The sequence below is a fragment of the Lissotriton vulgaris genome, chromosome 3_1 (genome assembly GCF_964263255.1).
Source record: "Lissotriton vulgaris chromosome 3_1, aLisVul1.2, whole genome shotgun sequence".
Classification (NCBI taxonomy): Eukaryota; Metazoa; Chordata; class Amphibia; order Caudata; family Salamandridae; genus Lissotriton; species Lissotriton vulgaris.
The window spans coordinates 1347225485-1347247244 of NC_141689.1; the positions used below are offsets into that span (position 1 = coordinate 1347225485).

General features: G+C 47.2%; 1 protein-coding gene across 4 annotated transcripts in view; it reads right to left on the reverse strand.

Moving 5' to 3' along the window:
- GAK (cyclin G associated kinase) overlaps window positions 1–21760 on the reverse strand; it is a 1908861-nt gene that overhangs the window by 912427 nt on the left and 974674 nt on the right. For all 4 annotated transcript variants that reach the window (XM_086961822.1, XM_086961820.1, XM_086961821.1 and 1 more), the window contains exon 15: window positions 15383–15516. In XM_086961822.1, the coding sequence (XP_086817948.1) occupies window positions 15383–15516 (134 nt within the window). The remainder of the gene's footprint in view (window positions 1–15382; window positions 15517–21760) is intronic.

A 21760-nucleotide genomic window follows, 5' to 3' on the forward strand; every position in this document is an offset into this window, starting at 1 on the left:
TCCTTGACGCCTCCTGGTCCACGTGGCTGCAGAGAAGCTTTACCTCCTCACCTGATTGCATCTCGACATTGCCTGGTTCCTTCCTGGTCACTGGCTAGTGACCCAGACTCTGTTCCCTCTGCTTTCATGTTCTTCACTGCTCCGATCTACCCTTGGATCCACCCAGACACTTTCCTCCTGGTTGCCTGCAGCACTTTCTTGCGCTCTCCATAGTATAGATCGACGAAACCCAACACGCAAGAACACTTATGCACCCGGCTTCCCTGGGTGAGGTAACTTGAGTACTCCGGTGCTCCAGTGGGTAACAACTATCCAAGTGTTCTAGTTTAGGAATATGCTACTTACCAGTATGCATCTGTTCTTGGCATGTAGGGCTGCTGACATTCATATCTGTGCATAGATCGCCGCCTAGTGTTGGGTCCGGATGATTGCACATTGTTGTCCTGGAAGAGTCTTCGAAGTATCACGAGATAGGGGGCTCCTCCCCGGACTACAGTGCGCATGGGCATCCTCTCCATCCTCAGATTGTTTTTCGCCATTGTGGCAGGGATGGAGTATGATACAGTAAGTGATGTGCATGCTATAGAATAATTCTGAGTGCTACAGCTGCGACAGGCACCGGGGAGGAGGGAGGGCGATATGAATGTCAGCAGCCCTACATGCCAAGAACAGATGCATACTGGTAAGTAGCATATTCTGTTCGAGGAATGTGGGCTGCTGAATTCATATCTGTGCATAGAATGTATAGCAGTCTCCCCCTAGCGGCGGTTGCCCGTGCCAGCTGCAGCGGCTTGAAAAAGAGTCTTGAGTACAGCCTGTCCTACAGCTGCTTGCTGTTTGGAGTGTACATCTACGCAGTAGTGTATGGTAAATGTATGTATGGTAGTCCATGTGGCTGCTCTACATATGTCTTCTAGAGGAATGTTTCCCAGAAAAGCCATGGATGCCCCTAACTTGCGTGTGGAATGCGCTCTTGGGGGAACTGTTAATGTGTGTTTAGCTTTGTGATAACAAATTTGTATGCACTTGACAATCCATCTGGCTATACCTGATTTTGAAATGGGGTTGCCTTTGTGCTGTGGTGAAAAGGCAACAAACAGTTGCTTAGTTGTCCAGAAAGGTTTTGTTCTGTTTATATAGTACAGGAGAGCTCTTTTAACATCCAGGGTATGTAGAGCTCTTTCTGCCACTGAATCTGGATTTGGGAAGAACACGATCGATAGTCTGATTGATGTGAAACTGGGATACCACCTTTGGCATAAATTTAGGGTTTGTACGTAGCACTACCCTATGTGCATGAATTTGTATGAATGGCTCCTGAATAGATAGGGCTTGTAGCTCACTAACTCTCCTATGTGATGTAATCGCCACTAAGAAAGCCAGTTTCCACGTTAGGAATTGAATCTCACACGAGTGTAGAGGTTGAAAAGGTGGTCCCATCAGTCTGGTTAGAACCACGTTGAGGTTCCAGACAGGTGAAGGTGGGTGTCTTGGAGGAATGACACGTTTGAGTCCCTCCATAAAAGCTTAAATAGCAGGTACTCTGAAGAGTGAAAGGTGTTGCCTGTTCTGAAGATAAGCTGGCACCGCAGCTAAATGTATACCTATGGAACTGTAGGCTAGATTGCATCTATGTAAATGTAACAGGTAACATATGATGTTTTGAGTAGATGCATCTAGCGGATCTATGTCATTATTGGTACAATAGATGACAAATCGTTTCCACTTCGCCGCATAGCATGCTCTGGTTGTAGGTCTTCTTGCCTCTTTGATAATATTCATACAGTCAGGAGGCAAGTTCAAGTAACCAAACTCTATGACTTCAGGAGCCAGATCGCAAGGTTCAACTGTTGCGGATCTGGGTGCTAAATGTCTCCATGGCTCTGCGTTAAAAGACTGGGTGTTAATCGCAGACTTTGATGAGGCAACACGGAAAGTTCTAGGAACCTGGTGTACCATGGTTGCCTCGCCCACGTTGGAGCAACAAGGATAAGTGTCATGGAGTGTTGTCACAGTTTGCGTGCCACTAGTGGTATGAGCGGGGCTGGGGGAAAAGCGTACGCAAACCTGCCTGACCAGGTCATCCATATCGCATTGCCCTGAGACTGCGGGTGTGGAAACCTGGCGGTGAAGCTTTCGCATTTTGCGTTTTCCCTTGCGGCGAACAGGTCTATCTCTGGGTGAGCCCCACTGCTGGAAGTACGGTTGTAGCACTGAGGGATGTATCTCCCACTCGTGCATCTGGTGGCTGTGTCTGCAGAGCAGATCCGCCATCTGGTTGTCCCTGCCTGGGAGGTGTTCCGCCATGAGGAATATGTTCCTCTGAATGGCCCACTTGCACATGCTTTGCGCTAGATGAGGAGAGTGTGTCCCTCCCTGCTTCTGTATGTAGTACATGGCAGTCATGTTGTCCGTCCGGATCAACACGACTTTGTTGCACAAATGTACCTTGAACGCCTTCCTTGCCATGAAGATTGCCATCAGTTCCAACAGGTTTATGTGCATCTTCTTATGCTGTGTCGTCCATAGTCCCTGTACTGTGTAATGGAGGACATGCGCTCCCCAGCCCAGGAGAGATGCGTCCGTCGTCAGCACTATTTGTGGTACAGGCTCTTGGAAAAGTCGTCCCCTGTAAAGGTTTTGTGGGTTCCACCAATGCAGAGAGTTGTATGCGCAACCGGTCACCAACACTAGGTCTTTTAACTGTCCTTGAGCCTGGTTCCACTGCCGTGCTAGCACTCCTGAAGCAGACGCATGTGTAGTCTCGCGTGGGGGACTATCAAGATGCAGGAGGCCATCATGCCTATCAACTGCATAAACACCCGTGCTGGGAGCGAGTGTTGGGGTCTGAATTTCTGAATCATTAATTGAATACTGTTGATTCTCGCGGAGTTTGGCTTTGCCTTTGCTACCAGAGTGTCTATCGTCACTCCTAGGTACTTTTGTATGTGAGCGGGTTGGAGATGAGACTTTGCGTAATTTAATGAGAATCCCAGGCTGTGCAGGAGGTGAATAGTGCGAGACATGTGGCTGGCACATTGCTGGACTGACTTTGCTTGGATGAGCCAGTCGTCCAGATAGGGGTAGATGTGGACATGGTTTCTTCTCAGGTGCGCCGCTACCGTCGCTAGGCACTTGGTAAACACCCTGGGGGCTGTTGTCACCCCGAAAGGTAGGACCTTGAATTGATAGTGCTGATTTTGTATGGTAAACCTGAGATACTTCCTGCGTGCAGGATGTATTGTTATGTGGAAGTATGCGTTTTTTAGGTCTAGTGTTGCGAGGAAGTCTCCCTGAGTGAGCAATGGAAGAACCTGTTGTAAAGTGAGCATGTAAAAATGTTCTGATAAGATGTATTGGTTTAGGGGCCTGAGATCCAGTATTGGCCTGAGAGACCCGTCCTTTTTGGGTATTAAGAAGTACAACGAGTATACCCCTGTACCCTGTTCCTGTATGGGGACGAGTTCTATGGCCCCTTTTTGCAGCATGCTGATAACTTCTTGCTGCAATAAGTCTATGTGCTCTGCGGACATAGGACGGTGTCTTGGGGGTATGTTGGGTGGAATGGAAGTTAGCTCTAGACAATAGCCGTACTGAATAAGTTGTCTCACCCACCTCTCTGTGGTAATTCTCTCCCAGACTGGCAGGAACTGTTGTAATCGCCCCCAGACCGGTGTCACATGGTCCGGGGGCAGTGACAAGGCGTCACTGTTTAGTATTGGCGGAGGGTCTGGTGTTGTTATTCCCTCGTCCTCTGCTTTTGCTGCTGTTGCCACGGTATCCACCTCTATTGTTCTTATTATAGGTGGTCTGCATGCTCCCTTTATTGTATGGAATCTATTGTGATGCCTGGCCTCGTGTAGCTCCTCTGTTACTGGAGCGACGAAAGGAACCTCCTCTGAGTTGTTGGGACTGCAAGGCACCCATAGACTTGGCTGTCTCTGTGTCTTTTTTTAATCTTTTCTAAGATTGTGTCCACATCAGGACCAAATAAAAAATCAGGGTTCACAGGCTGATTCAATAATGTGGTTTGAATTTCAGGTTTGAACCCAGAGATGCGCAACCAAGCATGTCTCCTGAGCATGACACTTGTGTTAATGGCCCTGGCTGCGGTGTCTGCTGCGTCTAGCGTTTATTTAATGGATGCGTTGGATATGAGTTTCCCCTCCTGGATTAGCATTTCTGCTCTCTCCTTGTAGGCCTCAGGCAAATGTTGCAGCAGTTGCTCTAGAGTGTCATAATGCGCCCTATTGTATCTGGCTAATAGGGCATGTGTATTAGAAATTCTCCAGATATTAGCTGCTTGAGCAGCCACCCTTTTCCCAGAAGCTTCTAATACTTTGGATTCCTTGTCTGGAGTTGGAGCATCACCCGTAGTTTGTGAGTTGGCGCGCTTACGAGCATTTGAGACCACCAAAGAGTCTAATGACAGCTGTCCCTCAATATATGTAGGGTCCACAGGCGCCGGTCTGTATTTTCTTTCAATTCTGGGGTTAATAACCCTTGCTTTAGTGGTGTCTTTGAAAATGTCCCCTGCGTGTTTAAGGACACCTTTTAGCATTGGCAAAGTTTTAACAGATTTCTCTGAAGTGGAGAAAGTGTCAAACAGGAAGTCCTCTTTAACTGGGACGCATGCATGTCCACATCATGATTTTGTGCTGCCCTTTCAATCAAAGCGTTGAACGCAGCTGTATCTTCTGTTGGTGAAGTTTTAACAGGATAGGAAGGAGTATCAGGAATAGTCTGTGACTCCCCCTGGTCAGCAGGGTCTGTCCAGGCTTGAGTCTGGTCATCCTGATTAGTGTCCGCAGGGTAATTATATTGTTCATCATTGTCATACCCCATATCCTCAGTAGTGGATTTGGGTGAGTATGCAGAAGTGTCCTGGCCATGGTACCTCACAGTCTCAAAAAGGACAGGTGATGTTGAAGAATCCCTTTTCTTCTTGAGTTCAATTTTGTATGATTCCAGAGGATTTTCTGACCTGATCTACCTTTGATAAATAGTAAGTCTACCAGATTCGGAGTCGATATGTAGCTTCGACTGGTCATCATATGAGGGCTCATGGTACATAACGTCCTCTTCTAGAGGATGACTCCTTTTTCCCAATGACACCTTTTTGGGTGTTTCGAGCCCAGGTTTTGGATTGAGCGCCTTAGGGAGTGCAGTCGGGGGCAGTCCGAATTTTATCTGTGGCATAGTGTCTTTAGACAGACTGACCTTCGGGGCCGGCATCGGTGGAGGCCCGACCGATTTTGCCTTTTCGCCAATAAGTTTTTGGCCCTGCGTCGACTTCGGTGCTTGTGGCGTCGGAGGAGCGCTCTTCTGCCTCGACTCGACGTGGTCCTTCGAGGCGCTTTTGGATTTCGACTCGAGGCCTTTGACGAGCTGGGGCCTGTCGACTTAATGCTTTGGATTGAGAAGCTTCCGAGACTCGAGTCCTTTGTTTGTGTCGCTGTCCATCGACTTCGACTTTGTCGGTTCGACTTTCTTGGTTTTAATGGTGGACTTCAGCGCACCGATCTTCGGTTCGACACTCTTTACTTTTGACCCCGCAGGGTCGTCGACACCTTTTTTCTTCGTCGACTCCGATGGGTTCGAGCTTTTCGATCCAAAGACTGTTTTCAGCAGTTTTGTTTTCGACTCGATGGCTTTCGGTTTCGTTTTAAGTAGTTGGACCGGTGGCTCATGTGATATATTCTTAGCCGGGCCTTGACGGAGGGCTATAGAATGTTCTTCATGATCTTGGCTAAGGCCTTCTGGCAATACCTCGACCTGAGCCCTTGGAAGTCTTTGAGTGTCTGTTTCGGGCCCGTACCCACTGTTGGGACTGGTTCATCGCTTGAGTCGTCATCAATGTCTCCGATGGGGGATACGTCGTCCTTTACCTCGACGACGTTTTCATCTTCGACGTTCTCTTCGTCGTCTTCATAATAGTTGGAGTCATGCTCCAAACCGGGATCCGACTGCTGTTCTGGATCCTCAGTCTCGACGACCTCATCGTCCTCTTCGTCGAAGATATTCACCGGTTCGGGCGCTGGCTTCGACATAGTTTGCCTCGCTGCACGTCGGAGTCTAAGCGTCTTCTTCAACCTGAATCGAGCACAAGCTGGACAGTTGTCCTCATTGTGCTCTGGTGATAAGCACTTGTTGCACACCGGGTGTACATCGATGTGCGCGTACTTAGAGTTACAAAGGGGGCATCGTTTGAACGGGCTCCGTTCCATTGACGATCGGCCTCCGGTGTCGAAAAGGCCACGCGGCTCTCTTCGACGTCCTGCTCAGGAATAACGGGAGCAAGAACTTGGCACCGATCGAAACAATACCGACGACCCCGAAGGCCTTTTGGCCTTTAGAAAAGTTTCCGAACTTGAGTAAAGAAAAGTACATCCCAACCCAATGGCGGAAAAAAACAATGGCGGAAAAAAACAATCTGAGGATGGAGAGGATGCCCATCCGCACTGTAGTCCGGGGGAGGAGCCACCTATCTCGTGATACTTCGAAGACTCTTCCAGGACAACCATGTGCAATCATCCGGACCCAACACTAGGCGGCGATCTATGCACAGATATGAATTCAGCAGCCCACATGCCTCGAACACTGGGTTTTCCCGTAGTCCATCTGTAAGTGTCCGAAATCTACTACTTTGTAACTTTTACGTTCCCATTGAAACTCTATGGTAACCCGCATGTGTGTTTAGACACTGCACATGCATTCTGTGGGACTCCCACTTCCTAACCTTTGGTTGTTCAGTGTAGCCCCAGCGATTTCCTAGGCCCTAGGCCTACTCACCTTTCCTGAAGCGGTTCTTATACCACTTACTTAGTATATGGTTCGTGAGGCCCCTAGGGCAGAATTGTATCTGTGCAACTTATAGTATGCTTATTGAGTAACTTGTACTGTATCTCGAACTCTGACCTCATAAAGAGTGCAGAGGGGTTGTGTTAGTAATAAATACATATATATTTGATATATACCTTGTGTGGTGTCCTTTCATTTGGTATTCAAGGGATTATAATTAGTAAAACAGCTTGCTTCACATGCTCTCTGAAGTTTTAGACTAAGACTGCTTTGTCCGTGCTACCACTAGGATAGCTGGTCTATAAGGTTGACTTTACAACCATCACCATTAGGGTTGTTTGGACTGGTGCAGGGTGCCCACTAGAATAGTGGAGATCATATACCAGGCCAACTTCTCACAACTCCTACAAGCTCTAATAATAAGTTATTTACCTTTGGGTGTGTGCGCCTGAAATGAAGTTGCAGGACCTATATAGACGCCGCCCGGGCGCGCCGACATCAGTTCCTAACACAACTTTCCACGCCAGAAGTGCAGAGCCATGAAACATACTGACCACTGGTGCGTCAAAACTAGGGCCCATTAGGGGAGTCCATAACCTAGAAATCAGTTCGCAGAGCGGGGAGGATGGGTGGAGTGGTAAGGAATCTACAACTTGAATATGTCACTACCTTACATTGTTACGGAAGGTAAGTAACCAATTCATCTGTTAGAGACTTCTAGTTGTAGATTCCTTACCTTTTGAATAGTTACTCCAGCAATATCAACCCCAGGGGAGGGTCTGCGAACCAAGATCACAAGAGGAAGTCCTGAAGGACCGAATGGGCAAAGTACCTGTCCCTCTGGACTTGGCTGTCCAGGCAGTACTGTCTGGTAAACGTGTGCATGGATCCCAACGCTGCTGCCTGACAGATATCCAGGACTAAGACTCCACGTGCTAACGTAGCGGTTGCCACTGTTGCTCTAGTAGAGAGAGCACTTTCCAATGCGTAGCACAATTTAATGCAGAGGACAACCCAACGAGAGATGGTCTTTTTCTGTACTGCCCGACCTTCTTGGCACCCACATAGCCAACATAGAGTTGATCATCCACCAGGAAGTCTTTGGTACGATAAAGATAAAAAGACAACAAACATTGTGGGTCCACGCGGTGGAGTCTCTCCTCTTCTTTGAAAGGATGCGGGGAGGGGTAAAAGGTGGGCAGAGTAATGTATTGTCCCACATGAAAGCACGTGACCACTTTAGGTGGGAACAACATTTTTGTGAGAAGCACCACTCTATCCCGATGGACAAACAGGTGAAGAGGCTTTGAAGTAAGGCCCTTAAGAAACCTATTAACAATGGGAGATTTGATCAAGGAAGGCTGATCTGGAAGTCTGAGTAGGCAGAGATAGCTGAAGGAGAACCCTTAAGGGTGCCCAAAGCAGAGCCCTGCTGGGCCAAACAAAGTTTGTACAACAGAACTTCTGAAAGAGGGGTAAAAAGGGGATCAACAACCTTTGCCGTAACCATGCCACAAATTAGTTTAATCTAAAGGCATATACCATTTTAGTGGAGGGACGACTGTCTGCCAAGATGAGATCACAGACTTCGGGTGGAAGGTCCAAAGCTGTCAACTTTGACCGCTCAATCTCCACGCAAGGAGGTAGAGGCTGGACAGTTTGAATTTGAATTTTGAATTTAAAAACATTCGTACAGCGCTCGTTTACCCAGCGGTTTCATGGCGCTAGTGGTGAACAGTGGACAGCAGCAACTAGAGGGATCTAAGTCAAGTAGGCTTGCGTAAAAAGGAAGGTTTTAAGGTTCTTCCGAAAGAGGAGGTAAGAAGGTGAGGTGCGCAGAGTAGTCGGGAGGGAGTTCCAGAAAACTGGAGCCAGGACAACGAATCTCGCTCCGCCCGCCTTCTGTTTTTTAAAACGAGGAATGGTGAGGAGGGCTAAATGAGCGGAGCGAAGTTCTCTGCCTGGAAAGTAGGGCTTAATAGCAGAGCAGATTAATTCGGGAGCAGTACCCGATCTGGCCTGGTAAGTGAGGCAGCCGAGTTTGAAAAGGGCGCGCTCTCTCACAGGGAGCCAATGTAATGTTTTGAGCAGTGGGGTGGCCCGATGGTATTTGGGTAGGCCATGGATCAGGCGAGCCGCCTGATTCTGCACCAGTTGCAAGCGATGGATCGCGTAGGCAGGGGCCCCATTATAGACTATGTTGCCATAGTCTATACGAGACAGTACCATGGCCATCACAATTACTTTTAATGCAGAGGGAGAAAAGAAACGGGAAACTTTCCTGATTATTCTGAGGGGAAAAAAACAAGAGGAAACCACGGAACTAACTTGCGAGTGGACAGTGAGTTGAGAATTAAGAAGGATCCCAAGGGTTTTTACTTTGGGCACAGGGAGTGGTGGAGCACCAAGGGAAGGGGGCCAAAAAGAGGGGGACCATGGACTGCAACCACCTCCGGTCAGGACCAACTCGGTCTTATCTGGATTGAGTTTGAGGTGGTTGCAGTTCATCCAATCTTGAATGAACGTCATTACTGTCTGGACGTTCAGGGCGGATGAAGATAAACGAGACAGGTTGAAGATTAGCTGGAGGTCATCCGCGTAATTGAACACGGTGACCTCCAGCTTTGGGTGAATAACTATTTTCTGCTGCTGCGATAGAAGATCCACCCGAAGGTGCAGTCTGAATAGAGGATCAATTGCCATGCTGAGAAGGTCAGAACATCAGACTTCATGCTCAATCAGGAGCCACAAGAATGACTTGAGCACGGTCAAGCTTGATTTTCCTGAGCACTCTGGGCAAAAGTGGTATAGGCGGAAAGGTGCCAAGGAGGCCAAAGTTCCATTTGCAACGAAAAGTGTAGCAGAGTGAGCATTGTCTTGGAAATGCCAAAGCACCATACTGCTGACATTGTCTGTTCACTTTGGAGGCAAACAGATCCAACCTACACCCTCCCCACCGCTGAAAGAGACCTTGTGCAACCTCCAGATGGAAACGCCATTCGTGATTGACCAGGCACAAACGGCTAAGTTTGTTCGCTCTGTCATTCAGAGCAACCTGCGGGTAGTGAACCACCAGGAATATGCCCTGATGTTCCAGCCATGCCCAGAGGCGAAGAGCCTCCTGACAAAGGGTTCATGACTCCACCCGCCCTGTTTGTCAGTGAACACCTGCATCACCTTCCCTTTGAGAAAGGGAAGGAACACCTTCTGTGCCAGTCTGATTGCCCAGAGCTCCAAAAAGTTTATATGTAGGCAAGACTCAATTGGAGACTAGACGCCTCTGATCTCTGCCTCTCCCAACTTGGCGGTGGCCGCCCCATCCCAGAAGCGATGCATCCGTCATCACAGTGAGATTTGGTTGGGGAAGGGAGAGGGATCTGCCTCTGACCCAATCTTGGTTCGTTAGACACCACTGCAGTTGGTGCGCAGTTCCCTCTGAGATCTGGATGTAGTCGGAAACATTACTCTAATGTTTCGTCCACTGGAATTTCAGGTCCCACTGCAGAGCAATCGTATGCCATTTGGCATGATCCACACACAGGATGCAGGACTCCATGAGCCCCAGCAGCCTCAGTCATCCTCACCGAAATCTAGACTAGAGGCTGAAACATCGGAATCATAGCCTGAATATCCCTGGATCTGTCTGTAGCTCGAGATTCCTTGAAGCGATCAAGCCCTGATTCTGCCTTGCCGTCGAAAAGGTGCCATAAAAGGGCATGTCCATCAGGGTAGATTGGACATCCCCAAAAAAAGCCAGAATCTCTCAACCAGGTGAAGAGTTGTAATGCCAACGACGAGGTAACAGGTCTATCAGTGAGTCGGTGGTGTCCAGTTAATAATGAATTGTTAATTTCACTGCATCTCTATCGTCCGCAACTGCCTATGAGAAAACAGCCAGGGCCTCCTCCGGACATTGAGGCAGCACCTGCACAACTAGTTGGTATGGGAGTACAGGGCCAAAGGGCAAGTGGTATTCACCGACCGCAATACTAAGTTGGAGGAAGAAAACATCCTCTTCCCAAGATAGTTCAGCTTCTTGGATTCCACATGGGAGTACAGAAGGGAATGTGCCTTTAGAATATGAGGCTTGGACAACCAAAGTTCTCAGGGGAAGGATGTTGCGTAAGGAACACTGGGCCGCCCGGAGTAGGGCAAAGGCATCAGGAGACTGTCCTCCTGATGCCTTTGCCCTACTTACCTGATCACCCAAAAGATTTTGATTAGGACAAGAAGTACGGACTCTGTGACCGTTCTCTGGACTTTCCTCTCTATCGAAAACGGGAGCAACATTCAAGACGAGCACCAGGCCTGCAATAGCTTTCAGCAGTGCTCCCAATAAGCCTTCCAATTCAGGGCCCGGCACTAAGAGCACAACTTTAAGTTGTGGTAGCTCTCCAGGCAGCAGAGGCAAACTAGGTGCAGAGCCATCATGGACATCATCCGATGACAGGATCCGCAGGGCTTGAATCCAGTCCTACGTTGGGACATCCTCAACACACCAGGAATCCAAGACTAAAATCCCGACAAATGCCGAAAAAGGTTGTAGGAGAGTAGGATCCGCTTCTCATAGTTACCTCCATTTTTTGCTGATGTTTCACTGTTTTACGACTTTAGTCTGGCTGGGACCCTGATATCCAGGGCCCGAGCCTAGCTGCTTCCTCTCTAAAATGATTGCATGTACTCTAGGTACAGCACAGATTGAATTCTGAGGTACCCTTATAAGTCCCTAGTATATGCTATCCTATATATCCAGGGCATAGGTACCCCTGGGGCATCTCAGGGGCTGCAGCATGTATTATACCACCCCTGAGAGACCACTCAAAATGACACCACAGGTCTGCTACAGCAGCCTGTGTAAGATGGTGTATGCACCCCTTACTTAAATATAGGTTCCCTATATCTACCTTATATCACTGCACATATAAACCCATCAGTCACCCATATGGCAGGCCTTATCAATCCTGAAGGCAGGGTGCTGGGTTTTGTGTGAGAGGGTACCCATGCATGAGCAGGGCCCTCTGCAGTCTTCGGAATCTATCCCCTGGGGTTGTACTGTGATGCAGCCATACCATACACTTTTAAGTGCATTATAACCTTGCGGGACATGCTAACTTTGAAATGGATGCAAGGAAACATGTCGTGTTTGGTGTCAAACACCTTGGAATCATACCTCCCCCACCAGTCGTGGCGGGGGAGGTATGATTCCACCCTCCTAGAGGTAGAAATATGACCACAACGGTACATCCGATAGCAGCTTAATAGAACGCTGGCATCACAAACTGGATGCTGCCAGCCACAGACACGCGTCTGCCCTCCTGCTGCTAGGTGAAACTACGGCAGGGGAGGCTGGACAATAAGTTTCCTCTCACAGGGCGGTGAAACCACCTACCAGACAGGCTTTAGTGTATTTGGGCTGGGTGGGTAAACTCCAAGAGTGCTTTGATGTCTGCACTGGGGGCACATTTGGTGTCCCTGTGCATAGTCCAGCTCAAACCGGTTGCAGGGGCTACCAGCCCCTGCTCTGGCGCAAAACTAGACAAAGGATATGGGTGTAGCCACCCCTCTGACCTGACCCTCCCATAGGTGGGTCCCCAGAGTTTGTCCCACCCTTTCCTTGGGTATAAATTAGGAACACCTGACTACAGGACTTTAGATTTACCTGGACGAAACTCTGCTACAGAATGCCAGAACTTCAACTATCTACACTTGGTTCGATCACCGAAGAATCTCTCTTGGAGTAAAGGAATTACTCCCCTGCAAGGCAGGCACCAAAGACGAAACTGTCGGGTTTGCATCTACGCAGCTCCTGAAGGACTCCGTAGACTTTGCAATACAGGAGGTGAGTTTCCAAGCTTCCCCGAGGCCGATCCGTGCTCTCAGCAAACCTGAGATCCCAAGCCCTCGTGGGGACCGTGCAACCCGAACCCCTTGACACTGTGACCATTTGCAACTGCATATGCTTCTTGGCGATCCCTGAGGCTGTGCATTGGGCTACTTGTAGTCCAGACCCAGAGCAGTGATTCCACCGAAGATTACTGGCCTACACTCCACGAGTGACCCGTGGGCTGGTATTTAGAAATTCCTCTTGAGGGCCCTTCGCGATCCCTTGTCCGTCGACTTTTGGGTCCCTGAGAAGGGTACTGTAACTTTTAACGGGCTTACCTGGTTGATCCAGACGTGCCCTGACTCTCCATCGCTTGAGGAGTCACCTGGACCTTGCTGGTCCATCCCAAAGGCTTTTTACTTTTACTGCATGGGTTGCTGTTGCCAAGGCTTGTTGGTCTCAGATCCGGACACCGACCCGCCAGCTCTCGACACCCTTCGTGTAACAGCTCGCCTGCGGACTCGGGTCAACGTCTCCTGGTACCCGTGGCAGCGGAGTCAAGCTTCACCTCATCGCACCTGAAACACACGACATTTGTGAGCATTGGTCTACCATGCCCCTGGTCACCATTTAGTGACCCAGACTCTGTCCCCTCTGCTTTCAGGTTCTTCACATCTCCGATCCAGGCTTGGATCACACTGGACAGGGCAGCAGTACTTTGCAGCAACTCGCCATTGAAAACAGCTATGATTCCCGACACCACTTGACACCTATGCACCCGGCTTCCCTGGGTGAGGTAACATGAGTACTCAGGTGCTCACATGGGTGCTGGCCTTGAAACCTTCGAAGTCTAAAAGGGTTTGCTCCAAGTCCTCTCCGAAGTGTCCTTAATCTTTAAAATACTAACTGCGACTTTCCCATAGTATTGCACAGAGCTCGCTTCTGTGTTCACACACTGCACGCGTCCTCCCTGGGTCCCCTGTGTCACTACCTTGGGTGTTTCCGGCGATTCTACGTGCTCTAGGCACTGTGTCTAGTCAAGTCGTGGTTCTTATACCACTTTTTTAATATATGGTTTGGTCTCCCCCTGGGGCCCATTGTATATTGTGCTATTTACTGAAGTTCTAATGTGTTGATATTGTGTATCTTGGTCTCTAATCTCATAAAGACATTAGTAGAGTGTTTAGTAATAAATACATATATTTTATATATACCTTGTGTGGTTCCCCTTTCATTTGGTCATTCAAGAGTTTATAATCTGGTAGACCAAGCTGCTTTACACTCCTTCAAGACTTAGCCTGAAGGCTGCTCTCCATAGCTACCACTAGGATAGCTTTCAATAAAGGTGGTATTAAACCTATCATCAATAAGTGTTGTTTGGACTGGTGCAAGGTGCCCACTATAACTAGTGGAGAACATATGCCTGACCAACTTCTCACAAAGGTTAGCCAAAAAATGGCTAAGGGGTAGCTCTCCCTGGATCTGCGCCTAGGCTGATGCGGAAAAATAAAGTAACTGATGTCAGCGTGCCCAGGCGGCGTTTCTATATGTCCCGTTACGTAATTTCTGGCATGCATGATGCTGGCAGCGGACGCAAAGCCGACCTGTAATGCCTACCGACGGGCAGCGGTACAGCTGATGAAAAATCTCCGGATCCAGACTGACGCCTGGGGGGGAATTCAAAAGGTAAGGAATCTACAACTAGAAGTCTCTCTTAAGATGAACACCACAAGTAGCATCCCACCTCCCCACCCTCTGAATCCCGCCAGAGTATTGAGTGTTCTGCCAATTTCACCAGAAAGAGAAATTCATACCCAGAATCTTTTAAAGCCTTCAAAATAAGGCTCCACCTGCCTCTGCCTCCCTCTCCTATTCTTCAAAATACACCCCACAACGCTTCTTACCTCTCCTGCCCACCAAACCACTCTCACAAAGCCTTCTGCCTCTCCAACGCTACAAACCTCATCGCAGTCACCTGGAGCCCTGCATGAAAACTGAATGATGGACAATATGCATTACCTTCAAGTTCCATCCACACGTGACAACCTGTGTTGAACTTAACTGACCCGCTCCTTCTCTCTCCCACATACAATATAACAAAGTGGGGCCTGAAACACAGCTCTGACTGTTCAATACAGCCAGTCAAACTGTGTTTTGCTGCCGATGGCCAACCTGACAATCACATGCAACATGATCAGCTGGCTGGCTGTTGTTGCCTTGATGCATACAAATGTTAGAATGCCGAGGGCTACAGTGCAGAACCTTGAGAGCACTCATTTCCAAAAAGCCCAAAATTCACGTGTGATAGAGTAATTACACTATGACAAACACAGTTAATCTAGATAAATCTTGAAACTCTGAATATTTGTAATTGTGTGGTCCCACTTCCTAAAGGAGACGTGAGAGGGGTTGGAAGCATTGTCACAAAACACATTATAGGAATCAGTATAAGAAAAAAAGGAGAAAATGAAACATGTGCAGCTAAAGCCAAATTTGTAAGAGATTCAGAAAAATCAAATTCTACTGGGAAAAAAAGCTCAAGTGTTGTCACTGGGCACAAATATCAGTAACTTAATGGTGCTGATTGTTATATTTAGAATGGCAGTACATTTTTATGGGCAAATAGGAAGGCTCCAGGTCTTTATTATTGGGTGCTTGGACAAAGCTTGAGGTAGTGAATCAGAAGTGATTTGCTCACAAACAGGACCTTTAGAACAGTATGAACAACTATTTATTTAAGAAAATTGTTACAAGTACCTTTTATGCGAAGGCCATATACCAGGCGGGCAACGTTTCATACTGAACATGTAAACTGCAGCCTCAGCAGTGGAGAAAAGACGACAGAAACATAAAAAGGAGCAGACAACTACAGCGGATGCAGCTCTTCCGTCCTATGGAAAATGAGAATGATGTATTAAAAAAATTTAATTAAAAAATAGACAAGCAAGCCTTAGAGGTAAACCTAAAAGTGTTCAACATACAGGTAGCTGCACAGTCTTTGAATAAAACGTGCACACTGAAGATTACACATTTTCAGAGTAAAAACATCCAACAACATTTTTAAATTGATTACTTTGTCCAGCTAATTAAAATGTGCTGTTTGCAAGGAAGGGCAGATGATTCAATGGTAATTTAATTTGAGTCGATTGAGTCCTGCGAAAAATGAGCTGACCACCTTACTCACAGCCATTCGTTATACAAAGTAACAGAGTTCATTTTGATAAAACAGGACATAGGTACTACTTGTTTTAGACATGATTTATAACAGGCTAATTTAGCTCACAAAGCAAACGATACTGTCAGAACCAATTTCAAAGGGGCACGCAGGGTCTATTGGGCCAAACTGTGGTGGTTGACGTCTTTTACTCACGATTTCTCGGGAACGGGACCCAATCTACTATTGATCTTGAGCAACTGAGCCACGTACCCCTTTTGCGCTTGACTCTCAGTTGAAGTTTAGCTGCGGCCAAGCAGTCATAGCCTCCTTCAAGGAGGGGGCAGTGTAGCTGCAGATAACTGCAACCATTATGAACAATAAATCAATGTTAAAGTCAAAAACTTATTTTTGTAAGCAAAACAATTATTTTATTTCTTTCTCTACACATGCAACGGAATAACAACATTCTTGAGCAATAACACAATCCCCTGAAGATTAGGGCACTAGTTGTCTTCAGGCAAATCCCTGTACCATCCTCTTTCTTATAACGGGGTCAGAATTATTTCCCATTCACTGGTGGCCATATCCAGGAAATGCTTACTAGTAGGCTGCACTCAAGAGTTCCCCATTGACTCCTTAAGGTTTAGTCAAGTGTCTATGTTGCTACAGCAAACACAAAGGAGATGATTGACAGAGCACTGAAACTTTTCAGACACTCACCCCCAGTCACAGATCTGGGTTGAATCCATCATCGTTCTTTAGCCCACTCTGCCTCCCCAGTTCAGACACAGCTATATGCAAATAAGTCTTGACCCTGTGCCTCATGGGAAGAGTCCAGTCCGTACCGCCAAGCCAGGTCCCCTGGACCGTAAACAAGCATCCTGGGACTGGTTTCGGGGTAACAACCCACATCAGCCAGGCTAGCTTGAATCCAGTGGCAAAGTGAGCAAAGGACCCACCTCTTTGCATACTCTGCCAACTTAGGGTGAACAAAGCAAACAGTACAGCACCAGTTGCATTGAGTCCCCTGGGGTCCCAAAGGCCCACTTCAATTCTTACCTGCTCTTCCGGTATGGAAGTATTCAGTGTAGTAGCGTGTGCCCTCTCTGTGGGTGCTTCCAAGTCCTGGATCTGTTCTACGAAGTGGGAATGCTTGGGGCACATGCTGCAGCACCAGGCAGGTGCAGACTCTTCTTCGAGCAGCGATGCAGATTTGTTACAGCAACTGGATCGGATCCTGCTCAGCAAACACAAGTTTAGTAACTTTTTCCCCATAACAGACGGGGGTTTGGTGGGTGATGGGTGAGTTGATTTTATTCTCTGGTTCCCGACTGGAGCCCCAGCAAAGTGTGTTGGTTTGAACCCCTGGTCGCAGCAGTAATCCTCCAATCTAAACAAACCAAACTTTTGGCCACAGTGGTACCAGCAGCCCCTCCTGGTATATGGGGTTGCCGAGTTACTCTCGGTCTGGGTGCAGACTCTTCTGTTGTAATCGCCCTCAGTACAGCAGCCCCTCAAGGTTTACAGGGTACCAATATCAGAGGACAAAAGTATCATGTTCCTTGACCAAATAAGATCAACAGTGGCCCCCTCTGGCATACAGGGCCACTGTGGCAAGGGGGTGCAGGCCTTACACTTCCCGCATGACTCAGATCATGGCAGCCCTCTCCAAGCATACAGTGAGTGGCACCAGATCATCCCTTTATACGGGCAACAACTCGATCAGTACTCAGCCATTCTCATCACACCTCGCTCAGGGAGTCCTCTTGGTAGGGGTCCCCACTGGACCTCACTCTCTCCAACCCTCTCATCTTCCTCACAGGGCATACTGGTCTTGGTAAGCAGACAGGCCCTGGTGCTCCAGGCCAAGGTGATCTTGGTTTCCATGGGTGATGTTCCCTCACAAAGCAAAGAGACTAGCAGGCCTTGGCCCCCAGTCCTGGTCACAGGTATGGGTCTCGCAGAGCTTGCCTTCCTCACACAACCCGTTTGGCTGCTTGGCAGGTTTCAAAGTTTGGGGTCTCAGCCTCCTCTTCTTATAGTCCATTTCTTGACACCAAATGTGATTTAGGGTCTGAGACCTTGAAGCTTTATGCTAGGGTTCTGCACCTGGATGTCAACCACAGTGATGTGTTTATCTAAAGGTTAATACTGGGCTATACACCCTACTCTTCATGATTCCCTTATCAGCCCCATTTCTTTCCTGAGATGTGTCCAGGCCCCTTCCTTGTGATCTATCACTGAATTAAAGAGCAATCTTTTGAAGTGTAAAGAGAGAGTCCCTTTTTCCAGTCCTAAAGTGTGTCCCTCCCAGCTCACATGAATGCAGCAATACAAATCTGTCTGAGTAGGGGGGAGGGAGAAATTCCTCCTGCCTTTACAGGGAAGGCCTGGGCTTCCCACAATGGAACATCGGGTCCTCCATGTAATGTACCATTGCAGGCATATTTGCACTCAGTAGATTTACACATTTTCCAGTACTATTATCTCCATGGACTGTACTATTTCAGGCACACACATTCCGCAAACACATCCAGTCTGCAGACACTGTTCAGTGCTGTAGCTTTTCTGTGTTGTACCAGGGTGTGCTACTTGCAAACACACGTCAGCACACACACACTCACCATGTTAACCCTGCACAACACTTAACATGAACTATACAGGCTTTCATTGGGCAAGCTTAGCACAGCACTACATCTCTTATGTAATGTGTACACAACAGGCATACATCTACACAGTACATACATTAACCGCACATATACTGTACAGTACTGCTTTATCCCTGCACTATACCCTTCCCAGGCACATACACATCCAGCGCAGTCACTACTACTGCGCTGCAGAGCATGTCACATCTACCATATATAGACCAAGGGGGAGTTAAGCACATAGCAGCTGAACTTTTATGTGAGTGAGTCTGTAGGTCTCTTTCCAGTACACAGAGTAAACAGGACCTGTTCACTTCTACTGATCACTACACAGTATGCTGTCACCACTGCACTTGTGATGCTTAACTCTCGTTGACCACACCAAAAAATCTCGGCATCATAATCAACACATCGCTCACCATGAACCGACAGATCAAAGCAGTCACTTCCAGCTGCTTCAACACTCTCCGCATCCTCTGCAAAACCTTCAAATGGATCCCCCCCGAATCAAGAAAGTAAGTCACCCATGAATTCATCACCAGCCGACTGGACTATGGAAATGCACTCTACGCTGGCATAAACAAGGCCTTACTCCGCAAGCTCCAGACAATCCAGAACACAGCAGCCAGACTCGTCCTCAGGTTCCCCCTGCAAGAACACATCAGCCAACACCTACAGAGACTCCACTGGTTCCATGCGGAGAAGAGAGTCACCTTCAAAGTTTTCACTCACACCTACAAAGCCTACACAACAGCAGACCCAAATACCTCAACTACAGAATCAATTTCCACGTACCCAAATGATATCCAGAGTGAGGTTGGAGGATATTCGATCCTCCAACCTCAGACAGGCCGAAACTCCGCACATCCACAGAGCAGGCGGAAGATCATTCTCTCACATTGCATCCAAGACCTGGAACGAACTACCAGCAGACATAAGACATGCCTAGGGGCCTTCCTGAACACCTTCACATGACTTTGTGTGGGTGCCCTTTCATTTGCACACTGTGTATATCCGTGAGTGAGGAGGTGACACATTCCCCTCCACTTTTTATCAAGACGTTGTCGCTTTAGTTAAGAAAGACAATTCAGGCAGTTGGATTTGGTTTGTTGGTCAAACCAAGGTGAATAACATTATTTTTTATTTTTCACAATGTCAAGAAAGGTATATTTATAGGGACCAAGCTCCGTCTTGGACAAAACTCAAATCCAGTATTCTACGGGTGCTAGAGCGATGCAGTCCTCAAATGTATTTATCCACAAATTATACAAGGGCCCGAGGTGTAGAATGTCCAGTCCAGCACTGTCAGGAACCATTTTTCAAACAGGTTTAAACTCATGGAGGGGAATTACAAAGGCCCCTGCAGTTCATGTGTCGCGCCCTCCCCCCCAGGCTTACGCACACTGAAGGGCCCCCCCCAGCCCCTACTGATGTGAATCTGAGGGGCCCCTTCAGCATAACTTGCAGGGTGCCCCTCACGTTTTGTTACGCCACTGACGTCATGTATGCTCAGGAGAAGGTTAGAGATCTTGCATATCTATCTGCCCTTTAAACAATATCGACAAAGTGTATACAAAGAAAGCTTGTACAAGAAAGGATGAGTGGATGTGGCCTCTTGGCTAGAGCGGTCAACCTCGAAGCGGGGGAACCAGGTTGGAGTATTGGCTGGGACGCTTAACATCCTGTGATCCTGGGCAAATCACTTAATCTCCATTTGCCCAACAAAAATGAATGCGTCCGCCTGTAACACAACTGGTGCTCATGTAAAGCATTCTGATACCTTCGGGTCAAATTTGCACTATTTAACACTCCAAAAGAAAAAGAAAAAAAATACACCAATTAAGACTTTCGTTTGCGTTTGTTTTTTAATGTTTAATGTGTTCTTCTTTAGAATATGCGAACAGGTACAACCAACTCATTTTGCATTATCACAGGCTTCCTCAGGAGTGCAAACATGCAAGGAACACAGATGTAATTATATATTCACTTGATAAAAGATACAAACTGTCAAATACATATTGTGATCTGACCTACAGTATGAAAACCCACACCACATAAACCACCCATTACACAAGAACAATATCGGAGGGAATTACAGAAACAAAGGGGAAAACCAAAATAAGTCCAACATAATATCAGAGAAACATGCTCAATTCTAATCCATCAGACAAAACTCTAGGATTTGCACAACACAACTATACAATATTACAACCAAGGGTGCACCATATTCAAAGTATTAATGATAATCTTGGAAATAGTGATTAGCCACAAGAAGTTTCGTAAATCTAAAAGATATTTATTGATGCTTCTTGTCAACACTGTGAAAGACAGCCAACGTGTTTCGTCCAAAAGAAAATGGATTTTCTTTAGGGCAAATCTATGGTTTATCCACTGGATATTTAAATATCGGAAATTCTCACCATATCTCAATGTGCTCCCAATTAAACACTGTCCTTATACACAAAAATTGTTGGTGTCGGGCTTCAGTAAAACAGGGTTATACCTTGTAAAAAAAAAAATGGATTTGTATGTGTTGTAGCTAGCTTGATAGTTAATTAACCTATGGTATAGTTAAGGTAGAGCGTTCAGGGTCCTAGCATCAGCCGTCCTGTTATATTCGATATTGGTACCCTAATATAGGTCCAGGGAACATCGTACACTTTCCTTACATCAGCTCCGGTCATTTCATATGAACGACCCTTATAAGGACATAACTCCAAATAAGGAAAGACTGCCTTGTATGAACATAACGCCTTAGAAGATCTGCAGCCTTTTATGGACTAAACCTTTCACCTAGTTCATGACGAGGGTAGGTTCTGCCTGATCGATACTGCTAAGAAGTCATCCTTAGCATATATAAATAATTAATGAGTACACTCTCCAGGAGGTACACTTCACCTCTCCCATCTACGCACAAGGTTTAATCCCCAAACGTCATCCTCACACGGAACAATGGGAAACACAAGCACATAGACTGTATAAATACAGCACCTATCAGTAAGCCGGAGGGACCCGAGACTTCAAGGCCGACACATGACAAGAGACGCAGCGGCTCCAGCATCACATCACTCCAGCTGACAGGTGTCTAATCATCCTTTTGCAGGGTGTCTAACTCGAGACCAGGACAGAGTCCCACACGCTCACTATTCAGGTATGGGTTTTGGACTAAATCCTAGCAGGATTCTTGGCTCTTAGATTCTAGGTTATTAGGCTCATTAGCTTTTTCGCACCTACTCACATGCTAGGTACACTTAGGTACAACTAGACAGGCATATTAGGAGTGCACACTTTATTTTATAAATGCATTCTATATACATGTATAGATTTGTG